The sequence below is a fragment of the Quercus suber genome, unplaced genomic scaffold, assembly GCF_002906115.3.
Source record: "Quercus suber isolate HL8 unplaced genomic scaffold, Cork oak 2.0 scaffold_399, whole genome shotgun sequence".
In the NCBI taxonomy this organism is placed as follows: Eukaryota; Viridiplantae; Streptophyta; class Magnoliopsida; order Fagales; family Fagaceae; genus Quercus; species Quercus suber.
In genome coordinates this window covers 597,164-618,124 of record NW_027069850.1, presented here as the reverse complement: position 1 = coordinate 618,124, position 20,961 = coordinate 597,164, and the positions used below count along the sequence as shown (strand labels likewise).

Here is a 20,961-nt window from a genome sequence, read left to right as displayed (position 1 = left end):
ATTATTATGAGTAATTCATAATAATAATAATAATAATATTAAAGAAATTAAAAAGGTTCCTCTTTATCTCATGTTAAGTTTGGGAAGGAATGAAACCTCAACTCATTCAGTGGTGCACGTGTTCAAGGAAGCAAATTGATGCGTTGACATGAGAGCTGATCTTGATGTAACTGATTTTCTTTTTTTGTTTGACTCACCGGATGTGGTGGCTAAATTTCTGGCTAGAGATAAAGTTGGCCTTGTTTGTTGTAATAGACTTGTTGTTCATTAGTTAATTCCAAGCATCGATTACCAAAAAAAAAGAAACCTCAACTCATTCTCATTATATTTTGAAAACATGTTGTAAAGCTAAAATCTAAACAGAAGAAGGATGCTATTGGAGGAGGGTAAGCAAAGGTAAAAGCCACGTGAGGGACACGTGCTCATTATGAAGGGTTTCTACTTTCTTTCTAGTTAGTCGATTTTATAAACCCAAAACCTCCCTAGCAGCTCTCAGTCTAAGGTGAGGTCCTTGACCCAGAGTGGAGAAGTAGAAAGAAACGGTGGCGGAGTGGAGTAGAGATGTGGTTCGTGGGCGGACTGTTTAGTAGGAGTAGGACTGCTGCTAGTAGTGGTAGTGGTAGCGGTAGCTTGATGAATATGATGAGTAGTAGTCTGGTGAGGCATTTCTCTCGAAAAAGGGGGGAGAATCTTCGGAAGATAAATCCGAAGGTGGCGCCACAGGAGGCATCTAACATAGCTCAAGACCTCTACCGTCTCATCAACCAACGCGGCCCTCTCACCATCTCTAGTGCTTGGATTCAAGCCCAGGTCCTTCCTTTTTCCTCTTTCCTCTTTTCCCTTTTCATTGTCATAATTGATAATACATCTCCTATTTCTATTTGAATCAAACACCTATAATAATATTATATGAACTAACTCCACACTTTTACATTACCATCTGTGACTATGACAACATAATTTTTTTTTAATATTTTTTAATAATAATGAAAAAATTTATTCTTGTACTTGTAGGTGAGATTGAATTAAATACATTATTTTTGTTATACTTTTATTTATTATGGTATAATTGAAGATATTGTGTCTCAAATGCGGGTAATTTCTAATTGGAAATGCCACTAGAAAATGAAACCTCACCAACCTGCATAGCCATAGATGCATATTCACATCTTGTACCCTGCTCCTTCCTCTCACAAGGGAAAAGAAGCTTGCATTGTTTCATTTGAGCTACAGCCTACAGCTCATTCCCCTCTATTATGCTGCATAACATTATATCAAATGAATCTATTGTTTAACAGGTTTTAATTACTAAATATTATATATATATATATATTTTTTTTTTTTTCTCTTACTCGAATTACTTCGTTTTCATTTCTGTTCATTTACTGCTTCACAAAGTTCTAAGACCTTTGTGCTTGTGGACGTGAAAATAGAACCCAAACTTATACCAACATGTTCATGTCTTAACTGACGTATCCAATATCTAGCAGAATATTTGTAACATTAACTTTTTTTTTTTGATAAGTAGAATATTTATAGCTATTATGAATTTTGTTTTGAATGTATAAATTATTTTTTGCATATTAATCATAAGTGTGTGTGTGTGTATAATATAAGTCAAGAGCCTTGTCTCAATTGGCAGCTCTTGATGTTTCCAATGGAGATTTTTAGGGTTCAAATCTCCCCACCCTCAATTATCGAATTATCAGGGGAAAAAAAAAAAAAAACCCTGATCATGAGTAGAATAAATGTATCGATAATTCAAAATAGACTTGTAGATATAGAGATTTCTCAATTGCAGAATACTGATTAGAACTTTGATTCACAAACATCATGAGTAAAACTTTGTACCTCTACCAAAATCCATCCTCACTCTTTGTCACCTGTGTTATAATTGAGATGTTCCTAGTCAAGTTAATTACACAGACTAACTTTTCATTTGTTTACAATAAAAAGAATGAACAAAATCTATCAATTTTGTGTTTGAAAAGATTTTATAATTAGACAAAATGCACTAGAACCATATAAATTTTGTTGTCCTTGTTGTTTTGAGGGTCAAGAACTAAGCATGGTTAAATTGAAATATCTATTTTTCATTATTGCTTCTTCTTTGTTCTTGTGTTTCCCGTTGTATACAGCCCATGTACTTTGGCGCACTCTTCTCTGATTTTTAGTGAAAAAAAAGGGCTAAAATGCAAAACTCACCCTTGAAGTTTCACCATTTTTCATTTCATTCCTATAAATTTGAGTTTTATCATTTTAGTCCTCTAAGCTTCATTCTTTTCTAATTAAGTCTTCTGTTAATTTGTTGTTAATTTTTTCCGTTAACTTACCATGTTATTCAAGATCCAACCCAATTAAGTCCTTTGCCTTCATCTATGTAATTCAAGATTCTTATCTGACCCATTACAGCCCTCATATTCTTGACTGTTTTTGCTACATTTCCAGACCCAGATAAATCCCCTTGAATCCTTATCATAGCCGCACCTTCTCTTACTCTGCTCAATGCTTCTCCGTGGTTTTCACACCCACAAACAAATGGGCAACAAAAGTTGTGCTTGTTAATGAAATTGTCCTCATCTGCAAGAGCAATAGCTTCGCTCTCGTCGATGAAATCGATCCCACTGGCTTCAAGTATCTGGGCCTCGACGAAATGGCTGAGATGGGCACTGACCATTATGGGGATCGAAATGATGCACTTGATTTCCTTGATGAGAGATGGGTCTGGCATGCAAGAAATGCCTCGTTGAGATGGGTCCGACACAATGAGACAACATGCACCAGCTTGTTCGGCGATCTCGGCTTGTTTGGCGTTTGTGACTTCGACAATGGCTCCGCTGTGAAGCATTTGGGTTAGCCCAGCCTTGAGGGAAAATGGGTTTGTCTTGGCGTCTATGATGGTGATGCTATTTTAGACCGTGACGGCATCGTCTTCAGCCATCGCACCAGGTGTTTGTGAAATTGCCTGAACCAAAAAATGATTAGAAAAGAAAAGGAAATGAGAAACAAGGAATGGTTGGCTTTTTGTAACAGGAAAAAAAAATGATAAATAAATATTAACTAAGGTCTAAAATGATGCCGTTTTGGTAAGTTAATGGCAGAAATTAACAGCAGGTTTATGGAGGATTTAATTGGGAAAGAATGAAACTTAGAGGACTGAAATGACAAAACCCAAACTTATAGGACTTAAATGAAAAATGGTGAAATTTAGAGGGTTAGTTTTGAATTTTGGCCAAAAAAAAAAGTCATTTCCACTATCTCAGACAAACCATTATGAAGCTACTTAAATCACACGCTTGTTCATGAAACATTTAAACATATTTAAGCTATGGTTTTAACTCTTAAAGAGTGGTTTGAAGTTGGTTTCATTATTAAACAAGTTTTTTTTCTCCTTTTTGAAGCTGTGTTTGTTCATGATTCTTGGTTTATATTAGCCCTAACTTATTCTTTAACTCCTAAACTTCACTTGTTTCAATTCTTTTTCCATTTCACACTTCTCCAATATTTGTCTAACATCAGTATCTATCTGGATGGTGTAACACTTTATAAATCTTGTGTTACCATCAAGATTGACCTTTTCTTCCTTGTATAGTACTGCTGATTAGACTCATTCTTTAGTTGTTATATATAATGCCAAAGACAAAATATGACTTTATGACTAGCTCTTTTAGTGAAATTCAAGTTATTTAAAAGGATTTTTGTAACCTATTTTGATGGTTATGACACACTAAAATTTGTATAATCTAAATGTGGTTTATGTTTGTCTATGAATCAATTGAGGATTCATAGCCAATCCCAAAGCCTTTTTGTTGTTGTTCTTGTTGTTGTAATTGTAGTTAACTTTCTAATGTTATTCTTTTGCAATTTACGTGCCTATGGATGTATGGACAGTCATTTGAATTAATTGACACTGCACATGTCCATCGTTTACCGAGCCTGGGATGAGATTTTTTTTTTTACTGTACTATGCCATGGAATAATTATGTTGCTACTAACTTGCTAACTTTGGATTGTGCACAGGGCACCTGAGGATATATAGATCATCTGTGGTCCATCATAATATGTTATTGAAATATGAGTCACAGATAGAGGATAATCATATGTTCTCCAAATGAGTCACTTATATGTTGTTCTTTAAAAAAAAATGTATATGGGAAATTATATCTGCTTGTGTAAGCTTTATGTTTTTGATTAGGTTTGATTTTTCATTACAGGAATCTGGTATTAGTGGATTGAACAGCAAGACACACTTGAAGCTAATGCTCAAATGGATGAGGGGGAGGAAGATGCTGAAGCTGTTCTGCAACCAAACTGGTTCCAACAAGAAATTTCTGCTATGTACTTTGCCAGAAGACCCTCAAATTGCACAATTTATTAAAAACTCAGAACTGAAATTGCAGACTGAGAAGCCTTCCATAAAGAGGAAGAGAAAGCAAAAGAAATAAAATGTATGTATCTAGACCTACCCCTTTCATCCGGAGTTGGTAATATCCGTGGTGACATTAGTGCTTCCTTCAGTTGATGTCTTGAACATGTTTTTTGTATCAAGATTGCTGTCTAAAGCTGTTTTGCTAATTCATTAGGCTTTTGTATGCTGCCCAATTTACTTCTTTCCCATTTTCTATGTAGTTGGATCCAATATGGATTGTTAAGATACAAACTATTGATTTTCATGTTTTGGTGGGATTGGGAACAGAGAAATTTGGTTCAGGCCTAAACTTGGGCTTGGGTTTGATTCGTTTGCTAAATAAATTTTTATAAACAAGCTTTCTCTTGAAACGAGGCCCAGCTATTTATAAATAACTCGGTTTAACTTCCACTCTAAAATATTCTCCTATTGAATAGGAGATTGTGGTTTTCGCTTCCCTAATTAAATTCAACTATGTGATTGTATTTTGGCCAATACACTATAAAATAAAATATGTTATCTTCTCGCAAATTAACTTCAATTATACGACTCATAAGTCAATATAGCCACTAATTTGAGAATCTAAGGTCTTATCAAAAAAAAAATTGAGAATCTAAGGTATGTACGTTAAGTTTTGTGTCTGCAATAAAGAGGTTATTAACCTCAAGTTGTTGAGGTCGTTTTGCTTAATAATGCAGGTTGGCAAATTATTTGCCAAATAGAATTGTTTCAAACTTATGTGGAAAAATAACCTCTCTTTTTTTAACTCAAAGTTTCATGCCACATCTGCTGGTGTGGTTGTGGTTTATGTAGTGTTTGTAAAAATAATGTTCATCTGGATCTTGACTCTTTATGAGGCGAGATGCATGTAAATAGATTTAGTTCCTCTCCCATTTCCAAAATTTCTCTCTCTCTCTCTCTCTCTCTCTCTCTCTCTCTCTCTCTCTCTCTCTCTCTCTCTCTCTCTCTCTTCCTAAACTTATAGGACTGAAATGAAAAATGGTGAAACTTAGAGGGTTAGTTTTGCATTTTGGCAAAAAAAAAAAAAAAAAAAAGTCTTTTCCACTATCTTAGACAAACCATTATGAAGCTACTTAAATCACATGCTTGCTCATGAAACATTTAAACATATTTAAGCTATGGTTTTAACTCTTAAAGAGTGGTTTGAAGTTGGTTTCATTATTAAACAAGTTTTTTTTTTTTCTCCTTTTTGAAGCTGCATTTGTTCATGATTCTTGGTTTATATCAGCCCTAACTTATTCTTTAACTTTTAAACTTCTCTTGTTTCAATTCTTTTTCCATTTCACACTTCTCCAATATTTGTCTAACATCAGTATCTATATGGATGGTGTAACACTTTATAAATCTTGTGTTACCATCAAGATTGACCTTTTCTTCCTTGTATGGTACTGCTGATTAGACTCATTCTTTAGTTGTTATATATAATGCCAAAGACAAAATATGACTTTATGACTAGCTCTTTTAGTAAAATTCAAGTTATTTAAAAGGATTTTTGTAACTTATTTTGATGGTTATGTCACACTAAAATTTGTATAATCTAAATGTGGTTTATGTTTGTCTATGAATCAATTGAGGATCCATAGCCAATCCCAAAGCCTTTTTGTTGTTGTTGTTGTTGTAATTGTAGTTAACTTTCTAATGTTATTCTTTTGCAATTTACGTGCCTATGGATTTATGGACAGTCATTTGAATTAATTGACACTGCACATGTCCTTTGTTTACTGAGCCTGGGATGAGATTTTTTTTTTTTTACTGTACTATGCCATGGAATAATTATGTTGCTACTAACTTGCTAACTTTGGATTGTGCACAGGGCACCTGAGGATATATAGATCATCTGTGGTACATCATAATATGTTATTGAAATATGAGTCACAGATAGAGGATAATCATATGTTCTCGAAATGAGCCACTTATTTGTTGTTCTTTTAAAAAAATTTATATGGGAAATTATATCTGCTTGTGTAAGCTTTATGTTTTTTATTAGGTTTGATTTTTCATTACAGGAATCTGGTATTAGTGGATTGAACAGCAAGACACACTTGAAGCTAATGCTCAAGTGGATGAGGGGGAGGAAGATGCTGAAGCTGTTCTGCAACCAAATTGGTTCCAACAAGAAATTTCTGCTATGTACTTTGCCAGAAGACCCTCAAATTGCACAATTTATTAAAAACTCAGAACTGAAATTGCAGACTGAGAAGCCTTCCATAAAGAGGAAGAGAAAGCAAAAGAAATAAAATGTATGTATCCAGACCTACCCCTTTCATCCGGAGTTGGTATAATCCATGGTGTTGATGTCTTGAACATGTTTTTTGTATCAAGATTGCTGTCTAAAGCTGTTTTGCTAATTCGTTAGGCTTTTGTATGCTGCCCAATTTGCTTCTTTCCCATTTTCTATGAAGTTGGATCCAATATGGATTGTTAAGATACAAACTATTGATTTTCATGTTTTGGTGGGATTGGGAACAGAGAAATTTGGTTCAAGCCTAAACTTGGGCTTGGGTTTGATTCAATTGCTAAATAAATTTATATAAACAAGCTTTTTCTTGAACCAAGCCCCAGCTATTTATAAATAACTTGGTTTAACTTCTACTCTAAAATATTCTCCTAATGAATAGGAGATTGTATTTTTTGCTTCCCTAATTAAATTCAACCATGTGATTGTATTTTGGCCAATACACTATAAAATAAAATATGTAATCTCCTCGCAAATTAACTTCAATTATATGACGTCAATATAGCCACTAATTTGAGAATCTAAGGTACATATCTAAGGATATGTAAAGTTATGTGTCTGCAATAAAGAAGTTATTAACCTCAAGTTGTTGAGGTCGTTTTGCTCAATAATGTAGGTTGGCAAATTATTTGCCAAATAGAGTTGTTTCAAACTTATATGGAAAAATAACCTCTCTTTTTTTAACTCAATGTTTCATGCCACATCTGCTGGTGTGGTTGTGGTTTATGTAGTGTTTGTAAAAATAATGTTCTGGATCTTGACTCTTTATGAGGCGAGATGCGTGAAAATAGATTTAGTTCCTCTCCTATTTCCAAAATTTCTCTCTCTCTCTCTCTCTCTCTCTCTCTCTCTCTCTCTCTGTGTTAGCGACTAAAATTGCCACCTAGAGCCACTATTTCATGCTTCGAACGTACATCTCAAAGTCTAGCTCATATCCACGTCTCTCATTCTTTGCTTTTGTAACTAATGCCTTAGATTTTAAATGATAAAAAACACTATTCGAAGGGTTGGTTTTGATAATGCAAACCCATTGATTTTATATATAAATTGATGGAAACGTAAAAGGAGGTTTTTAAGGTATGGGTTAGCATTTGAGATAGGTTTTATTGATTGTATGTTTACAGTTTATGAGACCTGAAGATTGGAATCAACCATCTTGAAGAGGCGAGTTTCATTTAAGCCAATTTTGCTTCTTTCATAAATGAGTTTTAACAAAAGACGCTTTATGTCAAAAGACTTAAATATTGATCGGCAATTAGAGAATTCATAATGGCACTTCTACCCTAGAACCAAGTGTCGAATATCATTTCAACTCTTGAAGAGTTGAAATCATAGTTTCAAGTGGGTCTTACCTCTTTAAGTGCGCGTTTGACTTTAAATTAAAAAATCAGTTTATTTTATTATTCAGTTTATTTTTGCTACTATTTATGAGCCCCACTGTATTTTTTGGTACTATTTATGAGTCTCACGGTATTATTTCAGCTAATTTTTATTTTTATTTACAACATTTTCAGCAAAAAAATTTTCAATTTCAGCAAAATATGCAAATTCAAAATAGGCCAAGAAAAATTTATGTAAATCAATTATTTTAAAGATCCACTTGAAACTTTCTTCTTAAAAAGTTGTGATCTAAGTGAATCATTTTTTTTTTTTAAAGAATGTCACATCACTTATAGTTATATCAATAAATGTATCTTGAAACTTACTCTTCTGGAAGAGTTGAGATTAAGGAACGAGTCAAATTTGAAAAAGAGATTATTTTCTAATATATAAATTTAATCCAATCTTATTTGGCAAAATAGTTCGAAAGCAATATTATTGAGCAAAATCGTCGAGTTATTGAAGAGAAGCTATGGCTGTATGTAGAGAAGCCAATGTTTTGGCCGGCTTTGACTCATTTGAATTCTGTAATAGGAATAGTCCCATAGCTTCACCATTCCAACTCAAAGCAGGTCACTGCCTACGTAGTAACATCGCTAGTCAATCTAAATAATTTGATCTTTTTTCGTCATTATCCTTGAATAAATAATTTCATTCATATTAAAAATATAAAAAATAAATAAATATTCAAGGTCAAGGAGGTCACTGCATACGTAACGATAAAGTCACTAGTGAAATTTAGAAATTTGTGGCTGCCTCACAGGGGAGATGAGATGACCATGGTGAATAACGCTCAAAATGAAACATATCATTTCGTCTTTTTTGGTCTGATTAGATAATTCTTTGATATTAAAAGCCTCTTGAGTTCATTTTGTTTAATTTGGCCCATTCTGTCTGTGTTTGTGTTTTTTTATTTTTTTATTTTATTTTTTCATATATAGGCCTGCTTTTAATGATTGTGCCTTTTATTCCGTCCAAGACACCTATTGGTGTTTGGTGTAGGCGGAAATTGAATTTCAAATTTCTTATTCAACCATTAGAAATTTTACTATTTTTTTTTAGAAGACGAAATTTTACTAATTGAGCTAACTAAAATCACCATTTTGTTTATTTATTATTTCATTCATTTTGGGTTGTCCCAAAATATTATTCATTTAGACATTATTTTTCATAACCTACCTTTTCATTTAAGTTTAAATTAAAATGGTCATTTTGATAATTTTTTCCTTAATTAATTTAAAGGATAATGTATTGTAATCCTGGATTTTCTAGAGTTTGACAATCAAAATAGAGGGAGAGAGCAATATTATATAACATATTATTAGTATTAATAAAACTAAAGTTAACCTATCTAAATTGGATTCTAAAAAGACTGATTCTAATTGGAGTGGTAATAATTGAGCGTTTTCGAGTGTAAGGTAAAGAACCGTGGAATCATGTCTACCTATAAATAGTGGAGTGAGGAGGAGAGGTTGTTTTCATCCTCGTACTATCTCTATCTATCATTCTTATTCTCTGTCAAATTTCAAATAGTAGAGTGAGAAGAGGTTGTTTTCATCCTCGTACTATCTCTATCTATCATTCTTATTCTCTATCCCTCTCCATACATATGTATACTTCCTTCATCAATCTTGGTAAGCTAACACAGTCTCATCTTTGCTACTTAAAAGTAGCCGTTATCTAAACTCTATAATTCTATTTTGTAAAACGACCAATAATTTTCATAGCTGGTTTTGAATTCGATTACCTTTTTAATCATACATATACAGTGATTCTTAAACTCAATACTTTACCATTTAACTTTTTTTTAAGGTAGAGGAGGTGCTATATATATATATATATATATATACAAGCTAGAGTTTGTCAGCTGATTTATTTTTATTTGAAGCAACATAAGGTGCATATTAGCATATATATAACCTTGATGGATTTCTTTGAGTCCCCCAATCAGTGGCGGAGCCAAGATTTTAATTCAGGGGGGGCAAAATTATAGGGAACTTTGGAAACACAATCGTTCATCTATTGATCTTCCACTCAATTTTTTAATTAATTTTTAACACTTCATTGCTAAAAAGCCTCAAAGTTCATTACCAAAACATAGAATTTGAAACAATGAAAGAGAAAGAGATTGAGGGGAAAAAAAGATTAGTGAAAGATGTAAGCATTAGAGATTAGTGTCATGAAAAATAAGACATAATTTGAAAGTATGGATCTGCTACATAGAGTTGGAGCCATGAAATATTTTAAAACAATTTAGAGACGATTTTTATTTAAACTTAAAAAGTGTGATGAAAATTGATTTCAATTGGTGTAAAGATAAGTGTTGTGTATCTCCATTAAAAAAAAAAAATAGAAGTGAAAAAAAAAAAAATAGAAGTGTCAATGTGTCCAATTTAGTATTATCTCTTTGTATCTTTTTTCTCTAGTATGATATTTAGTATAACTTTGTTGATAAAAGTACAAGTGTGTAGCACATTTCATGACAGCACAGCAAGTTGTTGCATGTGCTGCAGAGAATGACCAGCCACCTCATAAGGCACTAACTCTCACAAACATTCATGATATTAAATCATAGAATGTAAAATCTCAATTACTTGAACTTTAGGTATTTGATAGAAGCATATTAAGCAGCTCTTTGTATCAGACACTGAGGTAGCCAATTCTAATTTTGCAGGTGACTCGAACGCTGTTAACAGCTCTTTGTTTTCGTTTTAAGATATATCTTCTCTTTGTTGGGGGAATAAAAAAAAAAAAAAAAAAAAAGTATCTAAGATTTTGTCTGAGGGATCACAGGGTCATCCGCCTTGCTCGTCTGAGTAACCACAGCTGTTGAAATCTGATTCTTGGGTTCTGAAGAAGTTCTCTCTTTTTTCGAGTTCTTGCCCTTGTCCTTGGATGGTTCAGCTGGTTTGCTTTGAGCACCCGGTTGACCAGACTCCTTAGAAACCTCAAGCATGGTCAGAGGGACTTGGCTGACCAAAGGTTGCTCCGAAGCTTCAGGGAGTTGTTCTGGGGGAGGAAGGTCAGACTCTAGGAGCTCTCGGATATCAGGATCGTAGTAAATGCTCCCAGGCAATCTCAATTCCGAATCAGCAGGCACCCCGGCAGCATCCAGTGCTTTTACCCAGGTTATGTCGCAGTAATCTCGGCTAACCGAGGCAAACTGCTCCGTTAACCCTTTTTCGGTTACGTCCACACCCAGTTTGAATGCTGCCTTCTTTTCGGCCTCGGTCGCCTCCTTGGCTAGCTGAGCATCCCTCTGAGCCTGCTTAGTAGCCTCCCTGGCCTTCTGAAGTTCGGCGCAAAGTTCCTTCACAAGAGCTTTCTCAAAGGCCAAATTGTTCTGAGTCTCATTTAGCAGCTTGCGTTGGGCTTCGGCCTGGCTCTCAGCGTTTTGGAGGCCAGCATTGAGGCTATCCCTTTCTTAGGTTACCCCTTTAAACTGCTCGGAGATCTGAGAGACCTCCTCCTTTAAGCTGCCCAAAGCTTTTTTTGCCTTGGACCTAGAGTGGGCCTCCGCTTGGGCTTCAACATAGGCTTTTCGGTTCCACTCTTCGGCCACGAAGACTTGCTGGGTAATTTGCATAGTAAAGTAAAAAGGTTAGCATAAAACACAGAAAATTAGCGTGCCAACCGAAGAGCTGGATAAGAACGCTTACCATGGCCAGGTCCCTCTTCAGGGACATGAAAAGTTCATACTGGCTGAAGCGCCTGTATGACTCCATATCTCGGGGGAGGAGCAGTGGTTGCTCCAAGGCTTCAACTATCAGCCCTACTTTTCCACCATCGTAGTTTCTAACGGAGGTCTCCCAAGAAAAAGGAACGCCATCTAGTTCCAATCTGGGAGACCACGTGTGTTGCCCTCGGCGCACGTCAGCCACAGGAGGATCCTCCCGACTCTCTACGGATGAGGCCCTCTTACTCCGGTGGTCCCTCACCACCTTTTGTTGCTTTGTGGTCTTAGGTGGTATCACCACCTCCCGCTCCTCAGGTTCGAGAGGTCTTTTTTTCTTTAAGTCCGGTATTGGTTTTAAGCCCGGATCAGGAACTTGAGGTGGGGGTAGAGGTGGAGGTAAATTCACCACTGGTCAGGAAGTCCCCGTCCCTTTGGACTCAGCCTTCTTGCCCCTCGTCTTCAGCAGAAGTTTTAAGTCGGACATCTCTTCTTCTTTTGAAGAGTCCTCTGGGAGAGTGGTTAGCAAAATTGGTGGGTAGACATTGGATTGCCTGTCGGCTTCCTCCTCAGAATCTGAGGAGGGTATTACCTGCACTCCCCCTGAAGCTTCTCCTTCAAATTTAAATTTGTCTATCTGTTCCTCTAGCGAAGAGGATGAAGAGCCGACCCTCTCTCCTACGACCACCGGCTCGAGGGAGACTTGTTGAACTGGTCAGATTAGCAATGGAATACCCTATGGGTTGGTGTGGAACGGGCTCGAGATCGTATGGCGCTAAAAAGTGTCACCGAGCGACGTCTATTCGCCAAAGCCAGTGATTACCTTGTGTAATGGCGTTGCCGGCCGGCTGAATATCTGTTTTCTTGGGTGTGTAGCTGAGTATAAGGGGGATGGACCGGAGCTGTCCGTCTTCACTCACAAATATCTCCGAGCATAGTAGATAATTAAGGGCGGCGGTGTTGGTAAGGCTAAGCCGAGGAGTAGTATGTGCTTTATCTATAAATAAAAAACAAAAAAACAAAACAAAAACACAAACAAACAAACATGGTCAGAAAATTGAAATATGACGGCATAAAAAAAAAAAAAAAAGTCTATGAAGAGTGAAGATCCTAAGACTATTGTTAGAAATCCTAAGTCTAGGAAGTCACACCTGGCTCTTCTGGCTTGGTTGGATAGTGTATACCGTCATGCCATGCGCCTGAGACGATTAGATAGTCGTCTTTTATCCCTTTATTTGATTTGGGAAGGCAGGAGAACAATCTAACGATGTCGAATAGGGATTTAAGGTAGTATCCCGCCCTTTTTTGGCTATGACACTCATACATATGTACCAGGTCAACCCTAATCCTAATTGTTGGTTCGAGGCATCGATAGCTCCTAGTATCCTAAAGGTGTTGGGCGCGCACTACTCAGGAGAGAGTCTATGGTTGCGAAGGTAATTCAGGGTGATGGAACCCATTGGGAGGGTCATTCCCCCTTCGATGAAGGCTATCATTAGGATTACGACCTCTCCCTCTTCTCAGTCCATTAGTATCTGCTTTGGAGGGCAATATCTCAGATTCACCCCCCGCGATATGCCATAATTTCGCTTAAATTCCTCTATCAACGCCGGACTATCGACGAGGTGTTGGAATCTACCCATTTTTAGAGAATGATTGAAGCAGTGACCAGGAAACAGGGGTTTCGAAGGTTGAAAATATTAGCTGAGAAGAAAATAAGGGGCCAAAGGATGCCGAAACTTACACAGACGAGAGTGGAGAACGATCTCTGAACTCAAAATGGTCTCTTAGTAGATCCTAGAAAGAAAGAAGACAGAAAATCGAAGAAGCTTGAAGGGTATTGAATGAATGAGTTCGCTGGGTATTCTAAGGATGCGTAAAGTAAAGAAAAATAACCTCTTCTGAGGGCTTATATACGGGGACAGGTGAAAGGATGTAATTCATCCCGTCCAAATCCCGAAGAAGAACCCTGTCCGTTGGATCAACAATCCACCGTTGGATACAAAAGACAGAACGCCACCTGGAGTAATCAATACAACGCTTTGGGAATACGGAACTGACAGCGGCAATAATGAAGCGCTTGTATCTATGCCCGCGCACGTGTAAACTTGGGTATTTATGAGTTTTCTTTTTTAAACTTTTTTATTCTCTTTCCTTACGTGACGGGTCAAAATCTTATTTTTTCTCTTCGGATGCGAGGGAAAAATTAAAATTTTGAGGGGCTATTGTGGGGGGAAAAGGCCCAGTCTAACGTAGTGGGCCTAGAACCCCATGTGAGGATTACTGTGCATCCGAAGAGAATGAGAGGTAAGGGCAAGGCCTATCTGGAAGAGGGACTCCCAAAAAGAAGTGATTACAATCCGAAGAGGTTGCCTTCTGTCCGAAGAGATGTTATTCCTCTGATGCGTATAGTACGGATCAATTGAACGTATAAAAGGTCAGAATGATCTTCCGAGGACTCCTCCTGATCAAGATAAGCTCTGAGTATACTTGGAGACGATAAGGATGAAGAAATATCTAAAGAGAAAGCTGCTACCACCGTATTTAAGGCTCTGCAGCAACTTTTTTGGCCGCATTCATGTGAAGAAGACCCTTGAACAATGTAACCTCACCTACCGCCACTCACACAAAGCTAAAGGAGATGCTTGACGTAACATATACTCAAGTAGGCTCACAGATGAGGTACAAGTGGACGATGGAGATGAGGGGAAGGGAGGATATATAAAGGAAGGAGACTCCTGAAAATAAAGGAGAGAGGAAAAAAGAGGAAGAGTGAAGAACAAGAAAACTTTACTGTAGTTCTAAGAATTGTAATCACTATATGATCAATGATATGCCTCTTCGGAAACCAAGTCATTCCATTTTTTATGAGTAACTTCATGTTGGTTTATACCTGTAGGTTGTGATTAACTGTTGTCAATTCCTTAATCAATCTAGCTCTTTCACCCATTCTCTACAAATTCATTGTTCTGGGCTTGAGCCACAAATCCTAACCCTACAATTATAATAAATATAAAAGTTTACCATAAAGCATTTCCTCAATTTAGAATTAATTATTTATGGTTTTAGACTTTAGTATCAATTAAAAGAAAAAAAAAAAACACACACACACACACGCACACACACACACACAAACTATAAAAAATAGAAAGTCTAAAAGTTACCATTGCATACTAAGAAAACAAATAATACTAATAAGTTAATACAAATAAGTTACCATTATGCCCTAACAAAAATTCAAAAATTGCAAAACTTAAATTAAAAAAAAAAAAAAAAACTTTTTCCTGTACTGACTGGTACACCCGGTACCAGCTGGTATTACCCGAAATTGGCCAGTACGGCTGGTACATAGCCGGTATGGCCGGTATTTTTTTCGGTACGAAACAAGGGGGTTACATGTACCAGTATGCTTGCCGGTACGGTATATACCAGTCGGTACGGTACGGAATTGACTACCTTGGTCTTATCTCGTGGCGTTTGGCTCTAAATTAAAAAATCAGCTTATTTTTGCTACTATTTATGGGTCTCACTGCACTTTTGGTATCATTTATGAGTCCAACGGTAACTATTTCAACTAATTTTTACTTTTATCTACAGTACTTTTAACAAAAAGTTTTCAATTTCAGCAAAATAAACAGATTTTAAATAGACCTAAGAAGAAAAATTTATGTAAATCAATTATTTTAAAGATTCACTTGAAACTTGCTTCTTAAAAAGTTGCGATCTAAGTGAATTATTTTTTTTTTTAAAGATTGAAACTTACTCTTCTTGAAGAGTTGAGATTCAAGGAAAGAGTCAAATTTCAAAAAGAGATTATTTTCTAATATATAAATTTAATATAATCTTATTTGGCAAAATAGTTCGAAAGCAATATTATTGAGCAAAATTATCGAGTTATTGAAGAGAAGCTATGGCTGTATGTAGAGAAACCAATGTTTTGGCCCGCTTTGGCTCATTTGAATTCTGTAATAGGAATAGTCCCATGGCTCCACCATTCCAACTCAAAGGAGGTCACTGCCTACGTAGTAACGTAGCTAGTCAATCTAAATAATTAATAATTTGATCTTTTTTCATCATGATTCTTGAATAAATAATTTCATTCATACTAAAAATATAAAAAATAAATAGATATTCAAGGTCAAGGAGGTCACTGCATACGTAACGATAAAGTCACTAGTGAAATTTAGAAATTTGTGGCTGCCTGACACTCTGACAGGGGGATGAGATGACCAAGGTCAATAACTCAATATCACTCAAAATGAAATAAATCATTTCATCTTTTTTGGTCTGATTAGATAATTCTTTGATATTAAAAGCCTCTTGAGTTCATTTTGTTTATTTTGACCCATTTTGTATGTGTTTTTTTTTTTTTTTTTTTTTTTTTTTTTTTTTTTTTTTTTTTTTTTTTTTTTTTTTTTTTTTTTTTTTTTTTTTTTTCATATAGAGGCCTGCTTTTAATGATTGTGTTTTTTATTCAGTCCAAGATATCTATTGGTATTTGGTATAAGTGAAGATTGAATTCCAAATTTCTTATTCAACCATTAGAAATTTTACTATTTTTTTTTTTAGAAGACAAAATTTTACTAATTGAGCTTAACCAAAAATCACCATTTTATTTATTTATTATTTCATTCATTTTGGGGTGTCCCAAAATATTATTCATTTAGACATTATTTTCATAACTTTCATTTAAGTTTAAATTAAAATAGTCATTTTGATAATTTTTTTTCTTAATTAATTTAAAGGATAATGTATTGTAATCCTGGATTTTCTGGAGTTTGACAAACAAAATAGAGCGAGAGAGAGCAATATTATATAACATATTATTAGTATTAATAAAACTAAAGTTTACCTATCTAAATTGGATTCTAAAGACCGATTCTAATTGGAGTGGTAATAATCCAACGTTTTCGAGTGTAAGGTAAAGAGCCGTGGAATCATGTCTCCCTATAAATAGTAGAGTGAGGAGGAGAGGTTGTTTTCATCCTCGTACTATCTCTATCATTCTTATTCTCTGTCCCTCTCCATACATATATATACTTCCTTCATCAATCTTGGTAAGCTAACACAGTCTCATCTTTGCTACTTAAAAGTAGCCGTTATCTAAACTCTATAATTCTATTTTGTAAAACGACCAATAATTTTCATAGCTGGTTTTGAATTCGATTACCTTTTTAATCATAGATATACAGTGGTTCTTGAACTCAATACTTTACCATTTAACTTTTTTTTAAGGTAGAGGAGGTGCTATATATATATATATAAGCTAGAGTTTGTCAGCTGATTTATTTTTATTTGAAGCAACATAAGGTGCATATTAGCATATATATATATATATATAGCCTTGATGGATTTCTTTCAGTCCCCCAATTATATTTCCTTTGAGGAAACTGATGCTTTATTGCTTTATGGTAAAGCAGTCCACAACAATGAGCTCCTTGACTGCAAATGATGATTGCCTTGGATGGGCGGCAAAAGATGCATCTGGAGTTTTATCACCTTACAACTTCAGCCGCAGGTGTGTTTATTTATTCTTCTTTGAGGGGGGGAAAGATGATCGAGTAGAGCTTTTCAAGGAAATAAAACAAGAAAAAGCTTGCATGTTTATTCATCATTCGTTAAGGGCACATTTGGTTGTCCATGAGTTTGAACACCGCCATTCATAACTTATTTTGACATACAAATCCATCATCTTGAATGGGACCGTCAAAAACATCGAAACCATCACTACAAGGGATGGGATAAAGCATTTCTACTTTCATTAAACTTTTTATGATGGTTGTGATTCTTGAATTGACCATTGAAAATTTTGGATTTGTTTCCCGAAAAAATATAGAAATATGAGTGGCCAATCTGTTTTAGCTCAAATTGCAACTCCTCCCGTTGTTAGCGTAAGGTGAAGGAATGAGGTTGCCCGTTCAAGACTTATCAGGTGCATGTGTAAGTTAAGTATAGGCGTCAAATGTCATAGAGTAACCAGTTCTTGATTTGTCTATGCATTAGTAGCAAAAATTTTACACCTAGCTTCTTTGGCCTTTTCTTAAATGGCCAATGTGTGTCATCTTTTTTTAAGAAAATGTTTGTTTAAGCATGCCTTGCAGGTCTTGCTTACTTTTGTTTTGCTTAAACTCCTAACTATGTTGTTTAGCCTTTTTTTATTTTTGGGATAAACAGTAATACTTATTAGAACACACACGAAAATAATATTACTAGTGTTTTAAACTAGGTTTAATTATGTTGTTTAGCCTATTAGTAGTCATATAATGTCCTATGAAGGCTGGAATAACAGTCAAGTTCACTTTTTTATACAAATAATTCAGTATAACATATCATGCTGATACAATTGTATATGATAGATTATAAATGGGTACTTGACGTGATGAATACCTTCTTGAAGTACAAGTATATAATAAACAAAAGAAAAGAAAAGAAAAATTATATTTGCTTGAAAGATGGATAGCCTTCTATACATTATGTTATTTGTTGATGTGTTTTTATTCTCTTTGATGTTCATAAAGGTAATGATTGACTTAAGTGAATGACAAAATGTAAGCAATTTGCTTAAGTTTATGAAATATTAAATTTTTTATAGAGAAGTGAATCCATGTGTTAATTTTTCATATCATTAATTAGTTGACAATAATGATCTTATACCAGAGTTCCCATATGATTTTGAGATCTACAATTAAAAAATAATTGAAATTTGCTTCATGAATTGTGTTTTTCTTGGTTATATGATTTTTTTAATATTATATTCTGATTAAGAATTAACTTCGGAAATTTTATATATACAGGGCTGTTGGGAGTGATGATGTTTCAATAAAAATTACGCACTGTGGAGTTTGTTATGGTGATGTAGTTTGGACTAGGAATAAACATGGGGATTCAATGTATCCTGTAGTGCCTGGGTAAGTGGACGAACTTATGCTATGAGTAGACTTAAAAATCCTTGACCTTTACTTATATTTAAAATTAAATAAAAGTCTTAGATATATTCCTTGAACTGATATTTTTGTAATTGTACACCAGACACGAAATTGCAGGAATTGTGAAAGAGGTTGGTTCTAATGTTCATCACTTCAAAGTTGGTGACCATGTTGGAGTGGGAACCTATGTCAACTCATGCAGAGATTGTGAGTATTGTAATGATGGACTAGAAGTTCATTGCGTAAGAGAATTAGTTTACACCTTTAATCGCGTGGATGTGGATGGTACTATTACTAAAGGAGGATATTCCAGTTACATTGTTGTCCATGAAAGGTAAGTATTCTTTTATGCTACTACATACTCTTCCTTTAGTTTCCTTTACATACAAAAATCAAAGTTATGGAATAGGACCAATCCCTCCCTCGTTAAAATTAATTGTTTCTGCAGAATGTATGAAGTTATCGCTCACATTTGCATAGTATTTACATCTAGGCCTCTTAAACTGATGCACTTGCAAAACAAGAAGTCTAGGTTCATACTACTTGGATTATGTGCCAATTCATTTGATCATTTGTTTTGTGGAGGTGTTAAATGGAGGCTACTTTTAAAAAACCAAAAAAGGATGGAAGAAATTACATGGAAGTTGTAGATTTTAGTGTCCAGGTAAGGCTTCCCAGGGGCCAGGGGCCCTGTTTTTGGCAGTTTTGCCAGTGACTAAACAACATACAATATTCTTGTACATTGTTTTTATTTTTTGTTTACTTGGTATCACAGCCTTTGATAAAGGAAATCAAGAATGGAAAGTCGACATCAGTATATAAATCTTACTGATGGAGCCTGCATGTATACTTTGCATGCTATTGGGAAAAGGAAAAAATTATGATTTCTTATTAAGGTTCCAGAGTAGACAACAGCAACCATAGCTTCATGCCACAACTTAGAGCGTTTAGATTTGATAACTTATTCCGATAATTGACCTACTGACTTTATGCTGAAGGGAATTTAGCTGTTTTAAACACAGATTAAGCATATCAGTTTTGGTCATGAATATACAGGTACTGCTTCAAGATACCTGACAAATATCCATTGGCTTCAGCAGCTCCTTTGCTATGTGCTGGAATTACTGTATATGCTCCTATGGTGCGCCACAAGATGAACCAACCTGGTAAATCTCTAGGAGTGATTGGGCTTGGAGGTCTTGGTCACATGGCAGTGAAGTTTGGGAAGGCTTTTGGGTTGAATGTAACAATTTTCAGCACTAGCTTATCCAAGAAACAGGAAGCCCTGACCTTGCTTGGTGCAGACAGATTTGTAGTCTCGGCTGATCAAGAGCAGATAGAGGTAAATTTATATAATAAAACTTCTTAAAAAGCATTTATTTCCCTGTTCACATAAGCACTACTGAAATCAATAACCTATCTGCAGGTTCTGTTAGATTGATGGTTATTTGGTTTTTGCAGGCCCTCGCTAAGTCATTTGACTTCATAATTGATACAGCATCTGGTGTTCACTCACTTGATCCATACATTTCGCTGTTGAAAACTGCTGGTGTTCTAGTCCTAGTAGGTTTCCCAAGTGAAGCCAAATTCAGTCCTGCAATCCTTAATCTAGGTACTATGACAATTTTTGGATTTGAAGAGTTTCATGAACTCTTTTAGTTAGACAATGTTACCTTTCCAGGTTTTGAAAACAACAATTTTAATGAACTGCATGCATTGACCTTTTTGCAGGTATGAAAACCATTTCTGGTAGTGTAGTAGGTGGTACAAAGGTGACCCAAGAAATGATAGACTTCTGTGCTGCTCACAAAATTTACCCAAACATAGAAGTAATTCCAATTCAGTATGCAAATGAAGCTCTTGAGAGGCTAATAAAGAAAGATGTGAAGTACCGGTTTGTGATTGATATTGAGAACTCCCTAAAATGAAACTGCTAGAGAAACAAGGAATTCTTCTTCCCAATATGTATGTTCATATGGATCACATATTGATATTCCTAAAGCGTACTGTGATTGGCAAGTCTTCCTTATTGGATGGTGGGGCATTTACTTCCATCCAAATGCTCCTGGTGTTGATCTTCTACATCCTGCAAGTGTCTAACTAGCCTGAAATTACTGAAGGGTTGTTGAGTAGTGTTGTGACAGATAGTTTAATAAAAATGATGAGTATAGAATTTTAAATTACAATCCTTTCATATTTTTATCCTGTAGTCAACCTTAGCCATTAGTATTTAATTTACTTGAATGAGAGAACGGTATGAGTTGTATTATTATTATTTTTTAAATTTCTTAATGAAATTCCCTTGCATTAAGGTCCA

The 20,961-nt window shown here is 35.2% G+C and overlaps 2 protein-coding genes and 1 pseudogene across 3 annotated transcripts; 2 read left to right on the top strand and 1 right to left on the bottom strand.

Annotated features, from left to right (window-relative positions):
- Positions 1-451: 451 nt before the first annotated feature.
- LOC112024556 (uncharacterized) lies at positions 452-6,875 on the top strand. Of its 2 annotated transcripts, none has more exons than XM_065761162.1 (2): positions 452-810; positions 6,436-6,875. In XM_065761162.1, exons 1-2 carry the CDS (start codon positions 562-564, stop codon positions 6,664-6,666), a joined length of 480 nt encoding a protein of 159 aa, XP_065617234.1. In that variant the 5' UTR covers positions 452-561; the 3' UTR covers positions 6,667-6,875. The 2 variants fall into 2 exon arrangements, 1 of the variants encoding a protein (XP_065617234.1); XR_010624070.1 differs by lacking the exon at positions 6,436-6,875 and adding an exon at positions 4,215-4,673 and having other exon boundaries at positions 696-810.
- LOC112024553 (pyridoxal 5'-phosphate synthase-like subunit PDX1.2) lies at positions 2,317-2,941 on the bottom strand (annotated as a pseudogene).
- Positions 6,876-17,126: 10,251 nt separating the features above from the next.
- LOC112024555 (probable cinnamyl alcohol dehydrogenase 1) lies at positions 17,127-20,961 on the top strand. Its single transcript, XM_024057177.2, has 6 exons — positions 17,127-17,236; positions 18,513-18,626; positions 18,748-18,978; positions 19,701-19,986; positions 20,106-20,256; positions 20,376-20,961. Exons 1-6 carry the CDS (start codon positions 17,127-17,129, stop codon positions 20,570-20,572), a joined length of 1,089 nt encoding a protein of 362 aa, XP_023912945.2. The 3' UTR covers positions 20,573-20,961.

What these genes read in the sequence shown, in the direction of transcription:
- LOC112024555 (XM_024057177.2), top strand. Translation starts at nt 17,127, where the DNA reads ATGGTAAAGCAGTCCACAACAATGAGCTCCTTGACTGCAAATGATGAT. An exon ending in TACATTGTTGTCCATGAAAG is followed by an intron (nt 18,979 to 19,700) that starts GTAAGTATTCTT and finishes ATGAATATACAG; the next exon opens with GTACTGCTTCAAGATACCTG. An exon ending in TCCTGCAATCCTTAATCTAG is followed by an intron (nt 20,257 to 20,375) that starts GTACTATGACAA and finishes ACCTTTTTGCAG; the next exon opens with GTATGAAAACCATTTCTGGT.
- LOC112024556 (XM_065761162.1), top strand. Translation starts at nt 562, where the DNA reads ATGTGGTTCGTGGGCGGACTGTTTAGTAGGAGTAGGACTGCTGCTAGT. An exon ending in GTGCTTGGATTCAAGCCCAG is followed by an intron (nt 811 to 6,435) that starts GTCCTTCCTTTT and finishes TTTTCATTACAG; the next exon opens with GAATCTGGTATTAGTGGATT.